Source organism: Copadichromis virginalis, linkage group LG15 (assembly GCF_057382275.1).
Source record: "Copadichromis virginalis isolate Kocher_CV1m ecotype Utaka linkage group LG15, C_Virginalis_male_GT1.1, whole genome shotgun sequence".
NCBI classification, from domain to species: Eukaryota; Metazoa; Chordata; class Actinopteri; order Cichliformes; family Cichlidae; genus Copadichromis; species Copadichromis virginalis.
The window spans coordinates 36,053,342-36,074,744 of NC_140632.1; the positions used below are offsets into that span (position 1 = coordinate 36,053,342).

The 21,403-nt window shown below is 40.8% G+C and overlaps 1 protein-coding gene across 8 annotated transcripts in view; it reads left to right on the forward strand.

Annotated features, from left to right (window-relative positions):
* The window catches only part of ptprsa (protein tyrosine phosphatase receptor type Sa), a 258,396-nt gene that overhangs the window by 117,790 nt on the left and 119,203 nt on the right, over nt 1-21,403 (forward strand). For 7 of the 8 annotated variants that reach the window (XM_085433160.1, XM_085433164.1, XM_085433163.1 and 4 more), the window contains one exon: nt 14,048-14,271. In XM_085433160.1, the coding sequence (XP_085289286.1) occupies nt 14,178-14,271 (94 nt within the window). In that variant the 5' untranslated portion in view covers nt 14,048-14,177. Of the gene's footprint in view, nt 1-1,989; nt 2,013-14,047; nt 14,272-21,403 lie in introns of those variants that run through there. The other variant, XM_085433162.1, reaches the window with a different exon arrangement.

Below are 21,403 nucleotides of genomic sequence, written 5' to 3' on the forward strand. Positions count from 1 at the left end.
CTTGGATGTCAACATTTTATGCTCTTTCTCAATTTTTGTTCACTCTGTTACTCTTCAAATGACTAATTGCAATGGTGTGTGTCTGAATGAAGCTCAGATTTCCTCATTATTATTTTTCTTTACTTCTGCCTCGTTGACATTTTGATTTTGTGTTGCTGATATACTCTTAGAAGTCTGCTGTCACGTTTCTGTCATATACCTCGTAACTGTTGTGTGTTTCTGACTCGCTTGAAGGAAAAGCCGAGTGCTTTCTCAGAGGGTCATCTGATTGTTGGGGTTTTCTTTCTATTATTATATGGCCTTAGCTTCCCTTTACCTTGAGATGACGATTGTTGCGATTTGGGGATTTATAAATAACATTGAAATGAATTGAATAACATTTATTCATCATTTTATGTTTAGAAAGATGTAACAGTCCAAAAACAGTCTAATTCTACCTAATCAATTAAATGCTGAACATAATCATGCCTACCGTTCTAAATACTGTTACATAGACAAGAAGTCACCACACTTAATGAGCGTTCTTTGTTCTTTTTATTCAACAACTATCTTTAATATTGTCATTTGGTAATTGAACTGACCAGTTGTGGTCACATTTAAAGCAGTAGGCACACTATAAATTGAAATTTTGTGAACCTGTGGTCTTACATGTGACCTTATAAAATGACTTTGAAACTTAAAAGGTACAATATTTGACTACAAAGAATCCTGCTCGGGGAGTGATGGTGACTCTTTGGCAAAGATGCACCAGGGTTGTGCACATAGGTATTGATCATTATTGATTGTTCGCTTTTCTTAGTCTTTTAACTACTTTCTGATAACTCCTCAGGGGAGATTTTAAGATGAGAACGTGAGCCAGGAAGACCTCGTGTGAAAGACAAAGACTAACCCCTGCCAGACAAATGTGAAATATTGAAAATCTGCCTCAAGACTTGACTTGAGACTGGGACCAGGATTGACCCTGGTTATCGATGTAAATACTGTAATCCTTAACCAGGTTAGGGCAGAACACACTTTTATTTAGTTTAAGGCTTCTTTCATTCTAGTTGTCTCTACCCACTCTTGATAACCAAACTGATGACCAACTTTGCAGTCAGAGCTCTGCTAAAGATGCATCCCTATTCAAAGTCCCCCTATCTTTGAAGCTGACTGGTGGTCGCTTGCAGACATGTCAGGCTCTGGTTGCCTAGGTAACATACTGCCATATTTACTACCAAGTTATATGTTAATCAACAGCCTCCTCCTTGCCTGCATCTTGGGTCCCAATTTTGAGTTACCAGCAGCTTTTTTTGGCCATAGTTGCTTGAAGTTGTCCTTTTGGTTTTTGGTCACCACATTACCTCTGGTGTGAACACAGCTTAACTTTCCTCTCTCACTTCTCTTTTCCAGTAATCTAACTCTGTGTATGCATTAGCCATTTTTTTATTGCAATGAACTCTGGACATGCAGTAATATTGCAAAGAAATAACAGGAATAGACTCCCTATAAGCTCTTTTAGTCATTCTGCTTCTAGTATGGACCCACCAGAATAACGTGATGATGTTATGATTTTACGATATCATTTACGAGTGCCTTGTTGATTCTGAGCATGGCAAAAAAGTTGGACATTGGTTACGTTATGCCAATCTTAAACAGTTTGAGTTGAGCCTTTTCTGGTAGTTTTTATTTCTTCCCTGAAAACAGGCCTGAAAGATTCCTGGGCTGTTTTAAACGCCAACAGATTCCCTGCAGTAGAAAACTGCCAATGTTCTCCATGTCACTGGGGCTGGCTCCAAAGCCTGTCTGGGACCAGTGTGATACAACCATCTACCTCCAGTAAGCCCCCATCAGAGACCCCCATATCCTCCCACTTGTGTGTTTGATTGTGTTTAAAGTGCAGGGGGTGTGTCTTCGCTCTCACTGGCGTGTTCTGTCCTTATGTTGTAATTCTCTATGCAAAACAGCTTTCAGTATTTCTTTTGTCTGCCTTCTTCTTTGTCTTTTCCAGACCCAGTAATTGTACGTATGGGTCGGTAAGTCTATCACATTGCTTTTAAGTCATAGCAGAACAGTAGAGCTTTCCGTCCTTTTGCTGTTTTTGTCTCAGTCTTTCCGTCTCCTTCAAAACTCGCAATACACAGCATGGGTGTGCAAAGTGGTAAAATGATAAACGCACACACCGAGAGAATAAAAGACAGCAAGACAGAGAGAAAGCGGTCTTGTTTATGCATTAGTTGCAGGACTTAAAAGGCCCACCACCCCACCCACTCTACCATCACTTAAAATCAGCGTGGATACTGCAGGCAGGAAAACAAACAAGCCCAGCAACAACCCCCACCCACACGATTTCTGCCGGGGTGTTGCTGTTTTGAATATTGCAGAATAAATTTAGTCTTGTTTTTTGCCATCTTCTAAAAATATATTTTATTTGCATGCCATAGCTTGGTCTGACTCACAAAAGTATGTAGTATACAAAAACTTGAGGTTATCCTTCACACACACAAAAACAGAGCTAAATCAGGCAGGGATGGATGTCTTGCTAACCATTCCCTGCTGTGAAGGAATGTATGGTGTTATAAAGGAGTATTTAAAGATGTTTACCAGCTGTCTGACCTCCCACCTTTGACCCCCACACACCAGCAACACCACCACCACCCCCAACCTTTACTCCCACGGCGCCCTCGGCGCGCTGAAATTCGCTCTAAAGTCAAAGGCGCGTGACGTGCTGTGGCACTGTGGGGGTTTAATAGTATGGTGGTGCTGAAGCGTCATTTGTCGGAGTGAAAGGGTCAGAGGGTAGACACATGCTCAGAGGAGTGATGGCTTGTAGAAAGACTGTGCGCATGAGTGATTGTGTAAGAGAACCAGTGTACATGTACACCTCTGAGAGGCAACATGTTACTACTATATATATATATATATATATATATATATAATCATGGCAGCACAAGAACAAGCTCTGAGTACAAGATCCATAGAGGCTGGGGTCTATCGCACCAGGCAAGACCCCAGGTGCAGGCTGTGTAAAGATGCCCCAGAGACAATCCAGCACATAACAGCAGGGTGCAAGATGCTAGCAGGCAAGGCATACATGGAACGCCATAACCAAGTGGCCGGCATAGTGTACAGGAACATCTGTGCCGAGTATAACCTGGAAGTCCCGAGGTCAAAATGGGAGATGCCCCCAAGGGTGGTGGAGAATGACCGAGCTAAGATCCTGTGGGACTTCCAGATACAGACGGACAAAATGGTGGTGGCTAACCAACCGGATATAGTGGTGGTAGACAAACAGAAGAAGACGGCCGTAGTGATCGATGTAGCGGTTCCGAATGACAGCAATATCAGGAAGAAGGAACACGAGAAGCTGGAGAAATACCAAGGGCTCAGAGAAGAGCTCGAGAGGATGTGGAGGGTGAAGGTAACGGTGGTCCCCGTGGTAATCGGAGCACTAGGTGCGGTGACTCCCAAGCTAGGCGAGTGGCTCCAGCAGATCCCGGGAATAACATCGGAGATCTCTGTCCAGAAGAGCGCAGTCCTGGGAACAGCTAAGATACTGCGCAGGACCCTCAAGCTCCCAGGCCTCTGGTAGAGGACCGAGCTTGAAGGATTGACCGCCCACAGGGGCGTGCTGGGTGTCTTTGGTTTTTTTATACATACAGTATATATATATATATATATATGTGTGTGTGTGTGTGTGTGCGTGTGCGTGTGCGAGCATGTCACTTTCTTGGAGGCTTAGAGGCTCCATTGTGCTATCAGAGCTGCCTTTCTTCTGTTGTTTGCCCACGTGCATGCCCGTCGTCCACAATAATCCTCTGTCTGCCACACAAGCAAACTCTTTATTCCAGCGGTTTGTAGGAAAGTAAGACAAATTCACAATTGACTCTCTGTTTCAGTAGGTTATTGTGGAGGAATACATTAATATGGATCATGCTGCATTATTACCACAAATTACTGGATAAATGAATGTCACATGAGGTGGCTTGAGCCTCAGTTTTTGGCTAAAAGACATGCCATCTCACGCTGGGCTTTCTGATGGTTATCTAGGAACACTCGAGGGAATAAAATAGTTGGCAGTTAAGTTGGCATTTAATCACTCAATATGTAAGTCTTCTTTGCAGCTAGTTGTTGAAAACTTACATTGCCTGAATTGGCAAGTTACTCCTTGAATAACTTTTTTCTTGTTAAAATACAATGTAGACAGAAAATTTAGGAGGTGTTAATTTTATAACCCTTATTTGAATTAAAAATTGGATCTTTTACTTTTACGTTTTCACGTTCTTTGTAAAGTAAGTGTACAATTTTTTCCCCTCTTTTTGTCTTTGGTTATTTGTAGCATTTGAATTCCCAAGTCTAAGCATCACATTTGTTCCTGTCTGTTTCTCAGATCTTTTTTAAAGTGACTGTAAAAAAACAGTTGTCTGTACCGCTATAGTGGGAACGCTGGTGGTATGACTGTGACGGGTGCACAAACAGGCAGAGAGGCAGAGTGTGGGTCAGCCTTGCCATCTGTTTTGGGTCTCTGCAGTGCAGTAGATTGACAGGGATACAGACACTCTGGTAACACACAGCCTGCTCCACATAGTGTTGCACAACGCTAATTGCTATGATACCATGTTTATTGTCTTTCTTGTATATTTGTAACATATAATCAGATCCAGTGTCGTTTAAACCAAACAAACCCAAAAGACAGTCATTTTGCACATCAGCACAGAGCAGTTGCTGCTGCTTCAGTCAGACAGAGGATGTTGTTCATCTTCTATTTTTTTGAGAACTGAGAGGGAGGTTTCAAAAACAGTTTTACGCTTACTTTGGCCATAAGAATGTGGAGAAAAGTTGCTAAATCAATTCAGAATAACATGCCAGGGATTGGTTTTATTTGACACAGAGAGACTCCTAACTGCTAGTACCTAGTGCTTGTAAGGAGTCCTTGACTTTACGTGTTAACGAATCGGGTACACCTTTGTGTCCGTTTCAATGAGAGATTTGCACTGATCAGTATCACAAGGGAATTTAAATTGCCAAAGCTTCTAGCTTTGAGCTTGTAGGTTAGAACTTAGTTAGGACCAATTAGTGTCATGTGAGAAACTTCTGACCATAAGGTTACTGCTACGAGCATGGTTTAGGTGAGATGACATGTTTAAAATGTCATTACTTGCTACACAGCAAGAGATTCGCTTTTCATGCATTGCCTTGTCAACAAAAATAGGTTGTTGTAAGCAGACATTCAAGGCTTTCGTTGCCTAGATAAACTCTAACCTCTCTCTTTCATAATCCTTTTAATTGTTGGCCTCAAAGTGGAGAAAAGTATTACTCAACACCCTGATCCTCTTTGCAGTTACGTTGCTTGTCATCTCTTGAAGTTACTGAAAGTCTTTGACTTCTCTGGTCACAATATCTGTGCCAGTTACTTTCCATGTGGACTGGCCTAACTAACTAGCTGTCTACACTGGCATATTTTTTCTTTGCATTTAATGGCAGCTTACCTGGTTGATATGCCTAGACCTTGCCAACGAGTTTCCAAGTGCAACTTCCCAGATGGGACTGCGCAACAAACCATTTGGCTAGTCACGTTCAGTCTGATCCCCCAAAGTCTGAACTACATGTCATGAGAGGATAGTCAAATGCCTTTGCTGTTGCCATCACTATTGTCTGACTGTTCACTGTGGAAATGAAGAAAATGTAATAGAAGCTTGTTACAGATGGTGTAACAAGCAGTGAAAATGTAAATTTTTTTTTCGTGTTTTGTTTTTTTGTAGTTTTGGTTGGTTTTTTTTTTTTTGGGGGGGGGGGGGGGGGGGGGGGGTAATAAAACTTAAATCCGAGCAGTGGCTTCAATGGGACTTCCTGAAGTACGCTTAATGATGTCCAGTGTCGTGTGTTATGTTTTCCTCTCTAAATTGTTGTGGGAATGTGAATTTCTCGTGGCGATGCATTTTCATGTTCAGTCCTTTTTGTCATTAATCAGATAATGGCAGAGAAGTGCAAATTAAAATGCACCTTCCCTAATGACACACACACAAAATAAGTTTAATCCTAATTCTTGCTCCCCCAGTGAGGTTATTAAATACTGTTTAGCCTGCTGATGAGCTTTGGCCCAGTTTCTGAAATTACCAGGATTAACTTAATTTTCAATTAAATACTTAAAAAAAGAGGCTGAAAAGATGACCACAGTGGCTGAAGGTTTTTTTTTTTAAACTAAATGACTTTGTTCCATTTGTATATGTCTCTGTATTAGTGTATCTTTGTATATTAATACACAAATCTATCCCATCTTTTTTTTCCACATTTGAGAAGTACAGAATTCATTAAAAAGCTGTCAGGACAAAAGGAGCCTCAGATATGAACCCTAAAGAGCACCCCTGTTTTATATGTAACTGATCAGTGCACATGAAAATCATATTTTTTGAAACCTGAAGTTGCGAGATCACATAATGGACCCAATTTGCTGCAGATGGATGCTGCTGGAAAAGAGGCCTATTTATGTTTATAGACAAATAAATGAATTGAAAAGAGTCAAAGGCATGATTATCAGGTTCCGAAATACTGTATCATCCTACTTGCACAAGTTAGTTAGGATTTTTATTAGATGATCTGTGCCATGCAGTAAGGTTTTTAGATTTCCGTTATGTGAAGCAGAAAAAGAAGGCTAACTTGGCCACGACAGTTTTGTTTCTTTTCTAATCTGTCATGTTGAATTTGTAGAGCAGTGAAACTGCAATGCAAATGGAATGGCACACTCTTTTCGGAAACGGATAAAGAAGTATAGAAAAATAGATTGCATGTCTTAAATTTCAACTTTTCGGAGCGAGGAGCCAAGGATGGCGCCAATTTAGCTCGGTTGTGAATTTTATTAACGTGCCAGTAGCCATTTTGTTGTGTAGGTGTGACAGTTTTTCAAATGGTATATGTCTCATTTTGGAAATGAAACTTCTCAAACCACACAGCAAATGTTACACAGTAAGCCCTGCCAATTGCAGATAGGAATCTTTCTAAACACCCTGGACTGCCAGTCTTTCCCTCCTCTGCCTCCTACTTGATCACTTAGAATAATCTCATTCACCCCCCCAACCCGCATCCCATTTCCAGAATGAATATGAAGCGTGCTTCCCGAGCTGTCCCAGCCGCCCTTCAGAAACTTCTCTCCCTCTCCTGTGGCAATTTCTAAAGGGCATTCAAGCTGCTGGCTAGTTGGTGCGATGCTTGTCTGAATCTGTGGGCAGCAGGCCAAAAACTGATGTCACTTCTTCAGACCCTCCTTCCCCCACCTCTTCTCCCACCACAGACACTCCTGAACAACTGCCTCTTTATATAAAGAACTGCTGCACCTCCTTTCTCCAACTTAAAATTGTGATTTTTACTCTGTCCTATAATTAAATACCACTATTTTACTTTTTATACTGTTTAGTTATACCCTTTCGTCCTACCAGGGTTATCCCAGACACTGCCACCTGTAAATTTAGGCCTTTGTCATCGCTGGCTGCCAGGGCGACAGACGAGGAGAGGCAGACAAAAGTGTACATGTGTGTGAATTTCATGTGCCAACTTGTAATGTCACAGTATGGCGAGGTTACATGGGATAGTGTGTCACCCCTCGGTGACAAACAAAACGGCTGTGCAATAAAGTCTGGGTTTCAGTGGTCAGCTTGGTGCCCAAGCCTCCCAGCTGCCAATCTGTTCGTCTCGACTGCACAGGCCCGATGCTTACTGCTGTGCACTCAACCTCAACAGAGGTGGATTTCAGCTAAAAGCCTCACAGCCCTGGGTGTTTATTGGAAGGACAGCAGTGGCTCATAATGTTCAGAGTAAACCCATTTCCTGCTGATCGAACTCAGAGCAACGCTGCGAGAAAAACAAATAGTTGAAGATTCAGTGGGCTTGTGGTAATTTGGTCTCAAATCTTTTTGTAAATCTGCACTTCCTTTTTGAAGAACTTAGACCCGACAGCGAATGTTGGGGTGTGAAGGTTGTCCAAACACCAGTAAGACAAATTTACAAAACGCTGAGCTTTAAAAACTGTATATAATGTCTTAGAGTGCTTTTTCAAAAGGGGAAGTTACCTTCTAATACCGGGAATATACAGTTAAAGTTATTTTTAGTGTAGCATTGCAGAAAAATCTATTTTAGCAGGCAAACTGTGGCTCAAATGGCATCTCCCAAAGATCCCAAAGAAAGGTTATGGTGCTCTCAGGGGGACAGCAGATGGCCGACACAAGGTGTCTCTGAAGTGTCAAGCATCATTTGTGGAACTGGGAGACTGGGAACAGTTAAGGGCAAAGGCTCATGGGAAAGCTACTCCATGGAGAGGTTGCCAGGGGAGGGCGTTCTACAGTCCCTTAATGAGGTCAAGGCAGTGCAGTTCTCCCTACCTATGCAAACAGTCTTCACTTTGGGCAAACATTTTGCTCATCCATCACTGTAACAATATAATATGCTGTGCATAAATGTCAGTGGAGGTTGTTTTCAGGCTGTTCCCGGGATGCTCTGGTGTCGCTGGGCAGCAAAGACTTGTGGAAACTGGCAACTTTAGAACCGCTCATAAACTGGGAACCTGTCTCTAATGTATCTGTTTACATCTCTGTCATTTCTACTGGCTCGGATTCCTGCTCTGAATGTATAAGACATGTAGGGTTATCACATTTGTTTTCATATTTCTGTTTGCCTTTTGCATTTAATGGAAATGCCAACACTGTCTTGCATATCTAATATGCTTTCCTTATGTGAGCATTTCTTGTTCCACTGGGGCTTCTCTACATGTGCTGAATGACAGGTATACCATTTTTTCCAAATTTCTTTGACATTGATCTCTCTGCACGGAGCGGATGGCAACGAAAGAGTGAGGCTGGGAGGTAGATACACACTGGGGCATTTACATAATAGTCCTGCAGTTCCATGCAAATTCATGTGATTTCCTACCAAACATCTGCAATGCAAGCATAGTTTAGTATGCATGAGTTCAAGGGGGAAGGGAAGCAGAGAGAGGAAATGAGGGATTGGAGGGGAATGGGCAAGAAAAATAAAACAGAGACGCTGTAGAAGATTGGGATGATGACTTGTCTGATCAGGAAATATTTAGAAGACAAACATACCTTTCTTCACACCCTCATCTCAGATTTTCCCTTAATATGCATAAAATTCTGATGCAGAAAACTAATAAGATACAGGGGATGAGTACGTGTCTGTGTGTGTGTGTAGCTGGTTGGTGGTGTTCCTTACCAGTGACATATGGAATCAATACAGTTAGGACTTCAGCGTGGTAAAAAACAGATGGTCTCTATAGACTTGTTTTATAGCTCAGGCCTGGGCGAGTGTCTTGTGTAGCTGTGCTTCTTACAGAGACAGACATATAGAGTAACTCACAGAAGGAAGAACTATATGGGCATTCATACTTAAATCATTCCACAAACGCATACAAAGAAACAGCAGAATATGCAGATCTTAGTTTGATTAAATAAAGTCCTTCGGGCTTGCAAACATAGTGTCACTCATACAACGCTCAATCGCATTCATACACAAGTACAGGCTCCTGATCAGCTGAATGTCCAGCGTCTTGCATCCTTGTGTTGTTGCTCCTCTATAAGGTGTGAATCGATGAAAAGCAGTAAAGTGGCTGAAGTAAAAGCCTGTAACACGAGGCTGACGCATAAAAACTTCATCTAAGGTGAAAGACTGCAGAGAGAGAGACAGCAGCTTGAAGGCTAAGCATAAAGAGCAACTAGCACAGTTTGAGCATGAGAGTGATGGAAAAGGATTCTTTTTGCTGCTGTTGTTTCTGTTATCATCATCCTACGGGAGGGGCTGGCATCTGCCCTGTCGTGTTCATTTAAATCCAGCATTTCCTTCTTCTTTAACATATCTCCCTCAGTTGTTTTTTTTTTAATAGTTAAAAACTGACATATTAAAATTACTAGTAATTTGTTGCAGGAATTAGAAAAGTTTTGATCACGCTTGTGTTGTTATGTGTTGTTGATGTTATGTCAGCAATGACTGAGTTAAATATATATGTATAGGCTGTTTTGCAGTAGATTGATCGTTGTCTTTGGACGGATGGTGAGCTGCCAGTGTTCTACAGCCTGGCAAAATTAGACTGTGTTACAGGCGTTCTGGAAACCTGGCAATCTATGAAAAACTCACTCTTTCTAAAGCCCCCAGAGTTACTTTTTGGAGTACAAACACTGAAAATATTATTCTTTTTGAGAGTCTAGACATCAAACACTCGGTTTTGATTGCGAAGCCCAACCAAACTGTGGTCTTTTTAACCGTGTGTCTGAAGTGAGCTTACTGTTCATCACATAAAAGGGATTATTAATGTGGTCCCTCAGGTTATAAGTAGTTTTTCTCAGTGTAAATGCAACTTCACATCTTCAGTGTGTGTGTGTGTGTATCTGTGTGTTTATTACAGTTACTATCTTTGTAACAGTACAGTGCATGAGTGGATAAAAACATCTTGTATTGAAGTTGTGACTCTCGTGGTCTCCATATGCTTACATACCTGTAACTTTATTTTTTTTAAGGATTCATTTCTGCTTTTTGTTTATTTTTTTTTACTTTTTGCAGTGCAGTGTGGTTATGTGCGTGTGTGCATATGCGCACTTTTTATATTAACTTGTCATACTCTCATTTCATGCTTATGGCGTGGATTCCCATCTTCCCTTCCCCTCAGTGCCTTTCTCAATCTTAGTAATCAAATGCATTAGTATCAATATTGCATGGGGAAACGAGCCGAATTTAAAGCTTGACCATGTCAAAGTGAGAGTCCCTAATAGCCAGTGACTGCCACCACTCAGTGGAAACTGTGCTGCCATTTTGGCTGTAATTACTGAAGCTTGGCTCTGGGTTAATATCTCGAGTGATGGGCAGTTTTCACATGGGATAAAAGTTCTAGCTTCAAAATATATTCATTGCCCATCAGTGGGAATAGCCCAAAGTAATGAATAGACTTTGTCTCTGTATGGGTTTTAATCAAAAAGTGTGCAGCACTTTTTAATTTAGTTTACTTCAAAGGGGATTTTCACTGATACATGATACATGTGTGTCAGACAGTCTTGTGATATTCTACTCTCTGTTTGTGTCTTATCTACTTGCAAATACTTAGATACAATAGATTCCTTATTCAGTCGCTTTTTACATCTAGATTCACAGATCAACACATTTTAGAAATAAAAATTAGAATTAACATAAACAGTAACTACACTGGAGCACGCTAACTAACATTTGCTGTGTTACCTTCAGATTGTGAGTAAAGTTACAGATATTTGCCAGCTTGGAGTTAATGGCCGTGGTAAACATCAGTACAGGTGTATTTTGTGTGATTACCTGAGTGGTCTCTTGCACATTGACCACACTCCCATCTACAGGGCATGGGTGGTCACTCTTTGATGAGTATTAAAATGGTGTGAATTTTATGCTTTTTAGTCCCTACTCATATGAACACCTATGGGAGATATGAAGGAAATACCCTTTTCCTATCGCCCTGTTAGTTTACTAAGACATGCTAAAGTTCATTTCTGGTGGTGCATGCTAGCCCAAATATTTTACTTTGACTTTTTTATCCCCTCTTTTTAGTCAACTTTCATCTTTCCATGCACACTTGTCTGTGTAATCTCTGTCTTCCATTTACTAAAACGAAGGCAGAATGAAGCACTATACCCAGCGTCCATGGTTAATCTCCAGCACCCATATGGTTTTAGGCTATGTTTGGTGGGGCTGTTCAACAACAATAGCTGATGTAGTTGTGTTGTGAAGTTTATATGGCAACCAGAGGTGATGATAGTAAGCCATGTCCTAAGGGGAGACCCATAAATCACAAGTTAGGCATGTTGTGAACAGAGAGTTATTCCCTACAGATACACGAGATTCTCTCTGTCAACCCCAGTGTTTAAAGTCAGAACAATAAAGACATCATTCATAACTTCTAGACTGTTTTTTACTCCCCCTCTATTCTCTCTGTTTATGTGTATTTTACTCGGTTCTTACCAATGACATCACTGGCCCTCCTGGCAAAGAAGAAGAAAAAAAAGCGAGGACACATGTTGGTCGTGTGCGTGTAGTATTGTGTTGAAAGATGAGCTGAGCTTCTGAAAAACACCCACTCTTTCTTGGTATGGTGTCGCCACAAAAGGCCTATTGTTAATCGCGCCTTTTGTGTTTTTGTAAGTGTGCCTGCGCCATGTTTTTCTTACATATTTTCCACATTCTTGCTCATTACATATAGGGAGGACTGGGGGGTTTAGAGGTGAATAGATTTTGTGTTATATATGGATTTGGCTCTATGTGTTTGGGGCTTAATTTTCAGTGCGCCTGCAGCAGCATGTGTCTGCTATGTGAGCCTGGTCCAGGAGTTGTGAAGGGTGGGGCACTCTTAAATGCCTGCTGTCTGGGGTGCTCGGTTACACTGCAATTAGCCCTGGTTTTCTGCCTCTCACAAGGCCACAGTCAAAAAATGGAGCCCAGCAAAACAGCTGCATTATATTAACCTTTTTAACTCTCCTGAGAATTTAACTGTTTGACATAAATCGCAAACCTGTAGGTAGGGTTGTCTAATTTCATTTTAATCTGTTTAAGTTATTTATTTTAGTTTTTACTTATTCGTTTTATTTCATTGAATTAAGGTAATGGAAGCTTTTGTATCTCAGTCTTCTACTCCCAATAAAAGGTCACCAAGATAACTGAGACATGATACAATGAGGTTAAGTGATGAAGTGTAGTACGCGTTGAAATGATGCATCCCTGAACTTCCATGATGGCTTGTGTGCCAATGTGCTTTTGACCCTGAATCCATCTGAATGTTTTTTTTTTTTAAGTATATTCGTTCCCTTATTTGGCCTCTGTAGTTGAATAATACCTCTTTCATTAAAACCTGAGCTGTGAAGCAGGTAAAAATGCTTTTTTCAGGGACATTTAGAAAATTATTGTTCAAATATATCAAAGATCAACGTGTTGCCAAAAAACAAAACAAAAACAGTGATAAATTGTACGTCGTCTACACAATTAGTTCAGTTGTACCCTTGTTAACCACCTACAGTGCAAGGTAGTTAATCTCCCTTCTAGTAAATCGCTGCCACCCCTTGTGTCACCTCAGCTAAGCAGAATCCCTGGAGCTTGGGGGAGTTCACCGTCTTGCACAAGGACACCAAAGCAGGGCAGATGCTGGCTGACACTTTGTCCTCTGATCTGGGTCCTCTGAGAGCGCACGGTTTTGGGTTTTCATGTTCACAGCTTGATTGCTGAGACAGACAGAGCTTTGCGTTTAAGCGTCCTTGAGCATGACACTGAATATCTCTCTGTAAGTGGTAAAAGTATGTCAGCACATATTCATCACATTCATGTCGTGATTGCTCCTAGTTCTGTCTTTGTGTGTCTCTTTATGCATATCTTGTTAATTAAAGAGTATGTATTACCACTTGGTGGTGTCTGTGCGCAGCACCAGCCATATCAATGAGAAGAGGAGTGCCTGTGTGGGTGGGAGTGTAGTGGGTGTCATCCTGGGTTCCTTGGTCTCTCTGTGCAGCTTGGGGGATTAATGGCAATTTGAGTAAAACAAAGAGACGATGCCTGGGATATCGTCAGGTGCCTGTATAATTACAAGGCGGTGAGATAAGCAAATAACGACAAGATCAGGCGATTAGGAGGCGAAGAAGAAAGAAAGCAGCGGCAGCCCTGCCCTGCTAATTGAGGGATGTGAGAAAACAGTGGTTGTGAGATCGGAATGTTAAAGGTTTGGGGATGTGGCGCCTTTACTCCCAGCTGTGCCACTGATAACCTGCTACCTTCTTCCATTTATGCGTTACCGCCAATGAGGGATTGTAGAAAATGCAGCAGACTGTCGTGACCTGTGTTCTTTTGCTGTGGGCAAAACCACCATTGTGGAACTGGAGGTTTTATATGGAATTGTTGCAACAGTGAAATTGTTATGACACTTTAGTTTCATAGAATATAAATGCTAAGAAGTATGATGATTAATGTACTGTGACAAAATCTGATTGTTACAAAGTAATATAGGTAACAAGTGTTTTTGGGTTCATCACTTTTATTTATTCATATTTATTTCCTATTCTGTGTTTTGCAGAGCGTCAAGCTGTCCTGCTTGAAGACCCCACACGTCCTCGTGCAGTTGGGGCCTCGGCTCTCCGGCCAGGTCAAAGGTCACTCCGACCCTACCCTCCCCCTCCCCCTCCCCCTTCCCTACCAGAGCCAAGATGGCCACCAGTGGTGCCCTGCCCATCTCCTTGCAAGTCCTGCTGCCTGTGATCACTCTGCTGCTATCACTGCTGCTCACCGGCTCCAACGCCAGTAAGTACCAAGATCTTCTCAATTTTGGTGCCTTTAACAGGTTCATCACTCATATCTGCAAACTTATTAAAAAGTGGAGTAATCACAAAAAAGGGGGGAGAGAGGGACATTATATAAGCTTTGGTGAACCTTTTTTCTTTACTTTGAGCACTTCCAAGATGCTTTTGTTGCATTTTGCGACTGCACATTTGTATTTAAAGATTGCATGCTAATGACTGTTTACATCTTATCTAGGTGGGACTGCTTTAGAGTAGCCAGAGGAAAGAAAAAGCTTATTTGTAAAACCAAAGCCATATTCATTTAGCTGTAGCGGTAATCCTTTGGCCTGTGTTTTTGTGTCTATGCAAACGTGGACTAGGCAGTAAATTCCACTACTGGAATTACAGGGCACTTGTATGTTTACATCACTGGAGCCACGTGTAAAACACGGCTTATACAGACAGAGGTGTTGTTTAAGTGATACATGGACTTCTCCTTGTATATAGCCACATTAACCAATTCTAAAATTCATGTGCACACTCATGGATACACCAGGGTTAACTTGGGGTTCAGTGTCATGCCCAAGGATAGTTCTACGTGCAGACTGGAAGAGGCAGGGATCAAACCGCTGACTTTATAAACAACCTACCCAATATCCACCAGAAAGTATGATGTTAGATAGCATTGTCATGATAGAATAACTTGGCTAAGATGCTTCCTGTTTGGATAGGCTGTAAGTCATTGTGTGGGTATTCGATATTTGGATAATGTTCTGACAATGCACTTATTTTCATATAAAAAGATTAATATCACATAATAATTGCCTAATTTAGGCATTGTATTTGTCTGTATGCAGTGTCCTCCATAGTTAGTAACAGAGTACATAGCGAGATTTCTATGAGCTAAATGTTTGTGTATTAGCCCTGGAATATGTCAGTGATAAGTCCTTAAAATGGGAAGTAACAGATTAGACACGTTATTTCACAGTCATTGCTGACTTTTGTTGTCTACCTTGAACAATTTAAGAGGGATATTGTATTTTCCACTCTGTTTGCTCCGCATTTTCTTTTATCTCCAATTTGACATTCAAAGAATTTGTTTTTAGTGGTTCATGATGACACGATTGCTTGATTTTCCTCATGTTCCAACAGAGGCGAACCTTTGATTGCACAGTGGTTTGACTGTCTGGTAACATAATTGGAGTGTCTTTCAGCTCAGCTGGCAAAAAATATCTAAAACTGCACTCCGACAGATGTCAAACAGATGTCTTTGTTCTCACTGACAGTGAGGCCACAGACGAATGCGGAGCGAAAGTAAACGTCTTAGAGCCCCTGAACTTAATATGTGGCTCATTAGAATGTTCTTGTCTTCTGTCCACTCGCCGACTGTTTATTACGACTGCGTTTCTCCCTCGCGCAGCCTCTGTTTGCTCGCCCTGGTTTAAATAACAATCAGTGCAATCTGCTTCATCTTTGATGGAGATTAGCCCCCCGTACCCCACTGCCATCACCCACCCTCTCACTGTCTCAAAACAGTAGGGCTCTCTGCCCATCTTTGTCGATGCCGTCTGTAGATGAGATTGCTGTTTTTTGTCAGACTTCCTCGCCCTGTCCTGTTGTTTCACTCACAAGCTTGTACTTTTGTTGTTGTTGTTGTTCTCCCTTTTTGGGGGTAAAAAAGACACACACAGTCACACACAGGCACATATATGCATGCTGTCCTACTCCTTTTTCTCATCTCTTTTGGGGGCCGCACTATTATGCTTGGAAATATATGCACAAAAGCACAGGCTACCTTCCTCTCCTCCCTTTGAATGGCTTTCACCCCCACATTCATGGCCAGACACACACAGCCCAGTAGTGCAGTTGTCCAATTATTTTCACTCCCACTTGCTGGACTGAAAGGATGCCACCGTTTTGCAGAAAAGCCCAACTGAAAGCATGATGTCATCCCCACCTCTCACGTCCCTCCCCTCTCTCTTTGCGTCTCTCTCTCTCTCTCTGTCTCTCTCTCTCTCCATCTCCCCTTGCCCTCCATTCCTTTTATTTACACTCATAAATCACGGTGAGAAGGAGACATTTTTAATCAAAAGAGAAAGAAATATGGCTCAATAAATCCTGCCACCCCAACCATAATAATGCTTGGCTTGTGTGAATGTCTATATTTGCATACATTTATGTTCAGGTACACAAATGTAAATGTCTGTGTGTGTGTGCAAAGTTTGAAATATGCTTATGCGTAGAGTTACACCTGAGCCTTTTCACAGGTAGCTGTAAGATAATGATAAACTATAGAAGTATAACATTTGTATTAGGCCAGTATCATCCAACAACAATACTTTTGCTTACATGTGATTTTCTTTATTTTTAATTTGTTTGAGCTCTTGGGTATTTTTTTAGTTCATTTAATCAAGCCAATTAATTCTCAGACACTGATGATACAAAGACCACACCAGTAACAAAAGAAATGTAGTTAACGATTGAGTAATTTTTCATATCTTTATAGAATGCTTTAAAGTCACGATTAAAGGTAGAAAAGCATCCAGCACAAAGAATATAAAGCTTTAACTATATCAGACAGTTCTGGTTAAAAGGGCAGGCTGTTTTCCTTTAGAAAGAGTCTCTGTTGATACCCAAAATAGAGGCCTACTTTACAGATATAAGGGTTTAAAAAAACGAACAACACTGTCAGCGTATTGGACTCTTTAGAAGCATGAATGACATGATTAAAAGGAGACATAATGGGGTCATTGTTTATTAACTTGCTGAAATTGATTGTCACAAATAATTTATATACATACACATTACTTGTGAGTTGGGCTCTAATGAGAAGTGTTTACAATTTTGTAAACCTCTGGTTGGCTCTGTAGTGCAGTGGGTTACAGATTCAGCTAACAAGCAAAGGGATCCTGGTTCAGTACCTGGAGGAGATACAGATCCCTTTGGAGCCACGTCAGGAAGAGTATCCGGTGTTCAAAAAGGGGGGGGAAATGGCTAAATCAAACATGCTACCTGGGTACCCCTATATAAATAAAAAAATTTTCATGTTTAAACTTCAGCTGTAGAAGTGATGCCATATTATATTTTTTGTGACTATGTCTTTATCAATTGTATTGATATTGCAATACAATTGCAGGTGTGAAAACATTGTTTTGTCACATCTTCAGATAGAATTCATGAGGATTTTTTTTCTCCTTTCGTTTGGAGAAATAAGTTTTGTTTTTGTTACTTCCTGTTGAGAAGCACACTGTTTTACGCTCAAGTTCAAAGTTTGAATTCTTTTATTTTGTTCTTTTGTATATAGAAACCCCAAACTTTTTCTTACTCTCTGCTAATATTTTTTTAACAGGTAAACCAGAGTATTTGTCATCTTTTTTTTAAGGCATTTCACCTCCTCCTCACTTTTTCCTCCTCCTTTCTCTTTGCCTGTTAAGAGTTCTCAAATGTTGCTTTCTTGGCAAAGGACTTCTAATAGTAATTGGCCAGAACTCTCAGTGATGGGGTGAGGGGTGAAAAAGAAAAGAAAATGAAGCCCCTTAGTGGAGAACATTTTCTTGTTCCTGTTTCCAATATCTTCACCTCTTGGTTTCTCGCTTCTTGTTTCTCTCAGTTTTTCTTTTTCTTTCTGCCTGCTTCAACTCCCTCCTTATCTTTTTCCAGTCAAATTGTGTTTGAGGCTCTCGATTTAGTTCTGTCAGTTCAACTTTATGTACACCCTGCTGTTGCATGCTGGGTCCTTGTGTTTACTCTATGCACTTTTTTCCCGCTCTCAAATGAGAAGAAAACAAGTTAATTTTTAATTGAGTTACAGACTTGAATCTACTGCTTCAAGAAGCCTGCTGCTGCGGAGTAGAGGTTGAAATCTCCGAGCTGTACATTTACAAGTAGTAGACAGAAATGCTCCGACCCACTCACCTGCATCTTGTTTTCTAATCTTAATGTTTTAAGTACACATTTAATCTGGATTTCTACACCTGTCATGTCATATATTCATGTGTTGTTCCTCAGTGACAAGAGTGCAAAGAATTAAACAAAAAAGAAAAAATGCACTGCTAATGCTGTAATGCTTAATTTAAGTTAATTGTGAGAATATTGCACTGTTCTGTTTATATGGACTCGTGTCTGCTGCAGAAATGGTCCCAAAAGAATCTCCAAATAAGAAATATCTATTTAAAACACTTATTTCTAAGATTGCAAAGGTGGGTGTTTTTCTTTGTATGTGACTTTAAACACAGAGAAAGATGCAGTAAGCATTTGCTGTTTTGTTTTCATTGAAATGCTAGACCCTGTTCCCCGCTCCATTTTCTTTCTCCTCTTTTGTGTTTTGTCTTTTGTTTTGATCAGACCTATAACACCTTTGGCAATTTGAGGTGTCTTCTTCATTTAATGAGCCAACAAGTGTCAATTGCCTCAAGTGAGTCTCTAAATGACACAAAATTGTTCTCAATTCGCCTCATCCGTGTGCGCTCTGTGGCCATTTTGAAATCAGGCACATACTTAAGCTTAATTTCCGTCCTCTCTCTGAGGAATCACACCTACTTATTTCCAATGGGCTGAAGGATACTTAGTGACTTTAGCTTTTTACTTTAGCCTTCAACAATGGTTTCAGTGGGACCAATTTGCATTTTACAAGTGTGCCATTCTTTTAAGAAATGCAGCTTCCCTGTGACAGCAGTGCGGTCAGGCTGTTTTTCACCTCTGGATACCAACACACATTTATTATCTTTTAAACCCTGGGTTCCCACATCCTGAGCAATGCCCCGTGGACTTTTAAGAAGTGAAGTGGTCAACAAGTAAAGTTAAACAATATGGCACACATTCAGTAGTTTGCATGCAAGCACATCACTTTTAGATGCCTCGTGCCCTGTTGGCTGTAAATGTATTAGTTTATTAAATAAGTGACAGAAATTCCCCAGAGGCAACGTCGTGTGTCCTTAGTTTGTTTTTTTTTCTAAAAGGAAGAATTTGAGATATAATTTTCACTGTCTGTTCAATCAAGGCAACCGCCCCAACACAGAAATTCAATAAGCCTTTCTTCTGTCGCCTTCTGCCTAGGAATCGAGTACAACCCAAACATATGCAGCTGACTTTAGACTATATACATACATATATAACTTCTTTTTCAAACCCACATCCAGGCAGAACACGTTTCTCCACCAGAAACACTATTATAAGATAAGTATACTTCTCAAAAGCACCTTGGCAACTGATGAAGGAGAATTATATGCATAATACATCATTATATACTCAATACACACTTTAAGTAAATAATGGATGCAGAAGATTTTCACAATTTAGCTAACATTTTATCATTTATGACTGGAAAGAGAGAAAAAAGGGAAACAAGGAATAAATGAAGAAGTTAAAATAACCCATGTCATGCACCGACACTGTGGCTGGAGATGAAAATGTTGTCTAATAACAGTTAACTTACAGTTTTCTAACTACAAGCAGCAGACACTTTTTCTGTCTTGTTTTCTGTTTTCTTGTCTGGGTCAAGTTTTTTGCCTTGGCCCGCTGGGCTTGCTTGGCAGTGATTGTGTGCGAAAACCTCTAGACAAGACAAAGCAAAGCGGTTTTCAAGTAAAGGCTTGGTTTCCATGGTGATGGCCCCTGCCCAGGCAGCCTGTGAGAATCGGTCCTGATTGATGGGGCTTGGTTGTTTAAGCCTGGGTGGGGGGTTGCATGTGTGGGTCTATCCACTCGTTCAATTGAATGTGCATTTGGCTAAAAGGTCTATCTGCCTACCTGTTTTTCTTTTCTATCCCTCCATCCTTACACATGTGTTGATAAGGTTCAAGGCTTTTGATCAGGTCCAGGATTGCTAGCTTTATAGATTTATGATGCATATAGTTACACCGTACAAGTTACAAAGTGACACAAATGTAGGTAATTTAATGTGTGATGTTTTACGAAAACAAAAGGGATGAAACAGTTTTGCAGAGAAGCTTTTCTATTTATATGTGTGTGAATCAAGTGCTTTCAGTTCTTTTACAGCGCTGACCTTTTGCTTCCTCCTAAAAGCTTAAATTCAGTCATTGTTTTCAACAGCTCTAGACAACATGACTAAAAGGGAGGTTTCAATCAACAAGCTGTATTTAGAAAAAGTAAAACTCACAAGGCTGAGGAACCTGTGTAAGGATTAATAAAGGTTGCTTCCAGTTGCCCTTGTCTCAGGTCACTCACTTAGTCCGTCAGCTTCCACTCCCTTTTACTCACCCTGTGGCTGCTGTGGCTAAGTCACGCAAGTCTGCGATGCCTTGAATTCTCTTAGCCCCCGTCTGCACCTGGAAACATCCCACACTGAAGCGAGACCAGCAGTTGACCTAGTAAGATGGGGTTTTTTAGGCCTTACAAAAATCAAAGTTAATGTTGAGATGAGGAATTTCCACCCTGAAGTATATTGACTGCACCCTGTAGATCATGTGTCTGCTGTTTGGGTAACACAGAAATTAAGTTTAATCTTAGTTTAGCGTCACTAAATTGACTTGTTTAAATTTCTGACACACTGTGGTTTCTATTTTCTCGCATGCACTGTGTAAGCAGAACAAAGTAGACTTAAGATTATCCCTGCCAGACAGGCTTTTAGAGTGTCTGCTTAGATAAAAGGGCCGTGAGTGGGATATGCATTAAGTTGCATATATGCACTTTTAAGTCATTATGAGTAAATTGGCATTTAAAAAAGAAGAGGAAGAAGAAGAGAAAAAAGCAAAATTAATGTTATACTAATCTGCATCTCCATCCTGACCACCCTATTCTCAGGATCCTGCAGCAGCCTGGAGTAAGTGAAATTGATTTGCTGGTTGTAATACCTCTCATAGTACCAAATGTACTTTTTAGACATTGCTGGTAAATGTCCCGTGTGCTGTGAAAGATACCTATTTGTAGCAAGATGGATAACAAGTGCCCTTTACCAATTCTCTGCAAATCACTGAATGGTTGTGCATCATTTTGTCTCCCACTTTGCTAATTCAGAGGATAATGGCTCCTATTTATGACCCGAGAAGCTTTTCTCCATCAATTACCGTATTAGTCATAAAGCCAGTCCCCTCCCTCCTCTCACACCCCTCCTCCCCCACCAAACGACAACAGTAAAGTACTGTAAATGGAGCCGTCTCATATTCACATTCCCACCTCCCACTCTCTGCCACTTT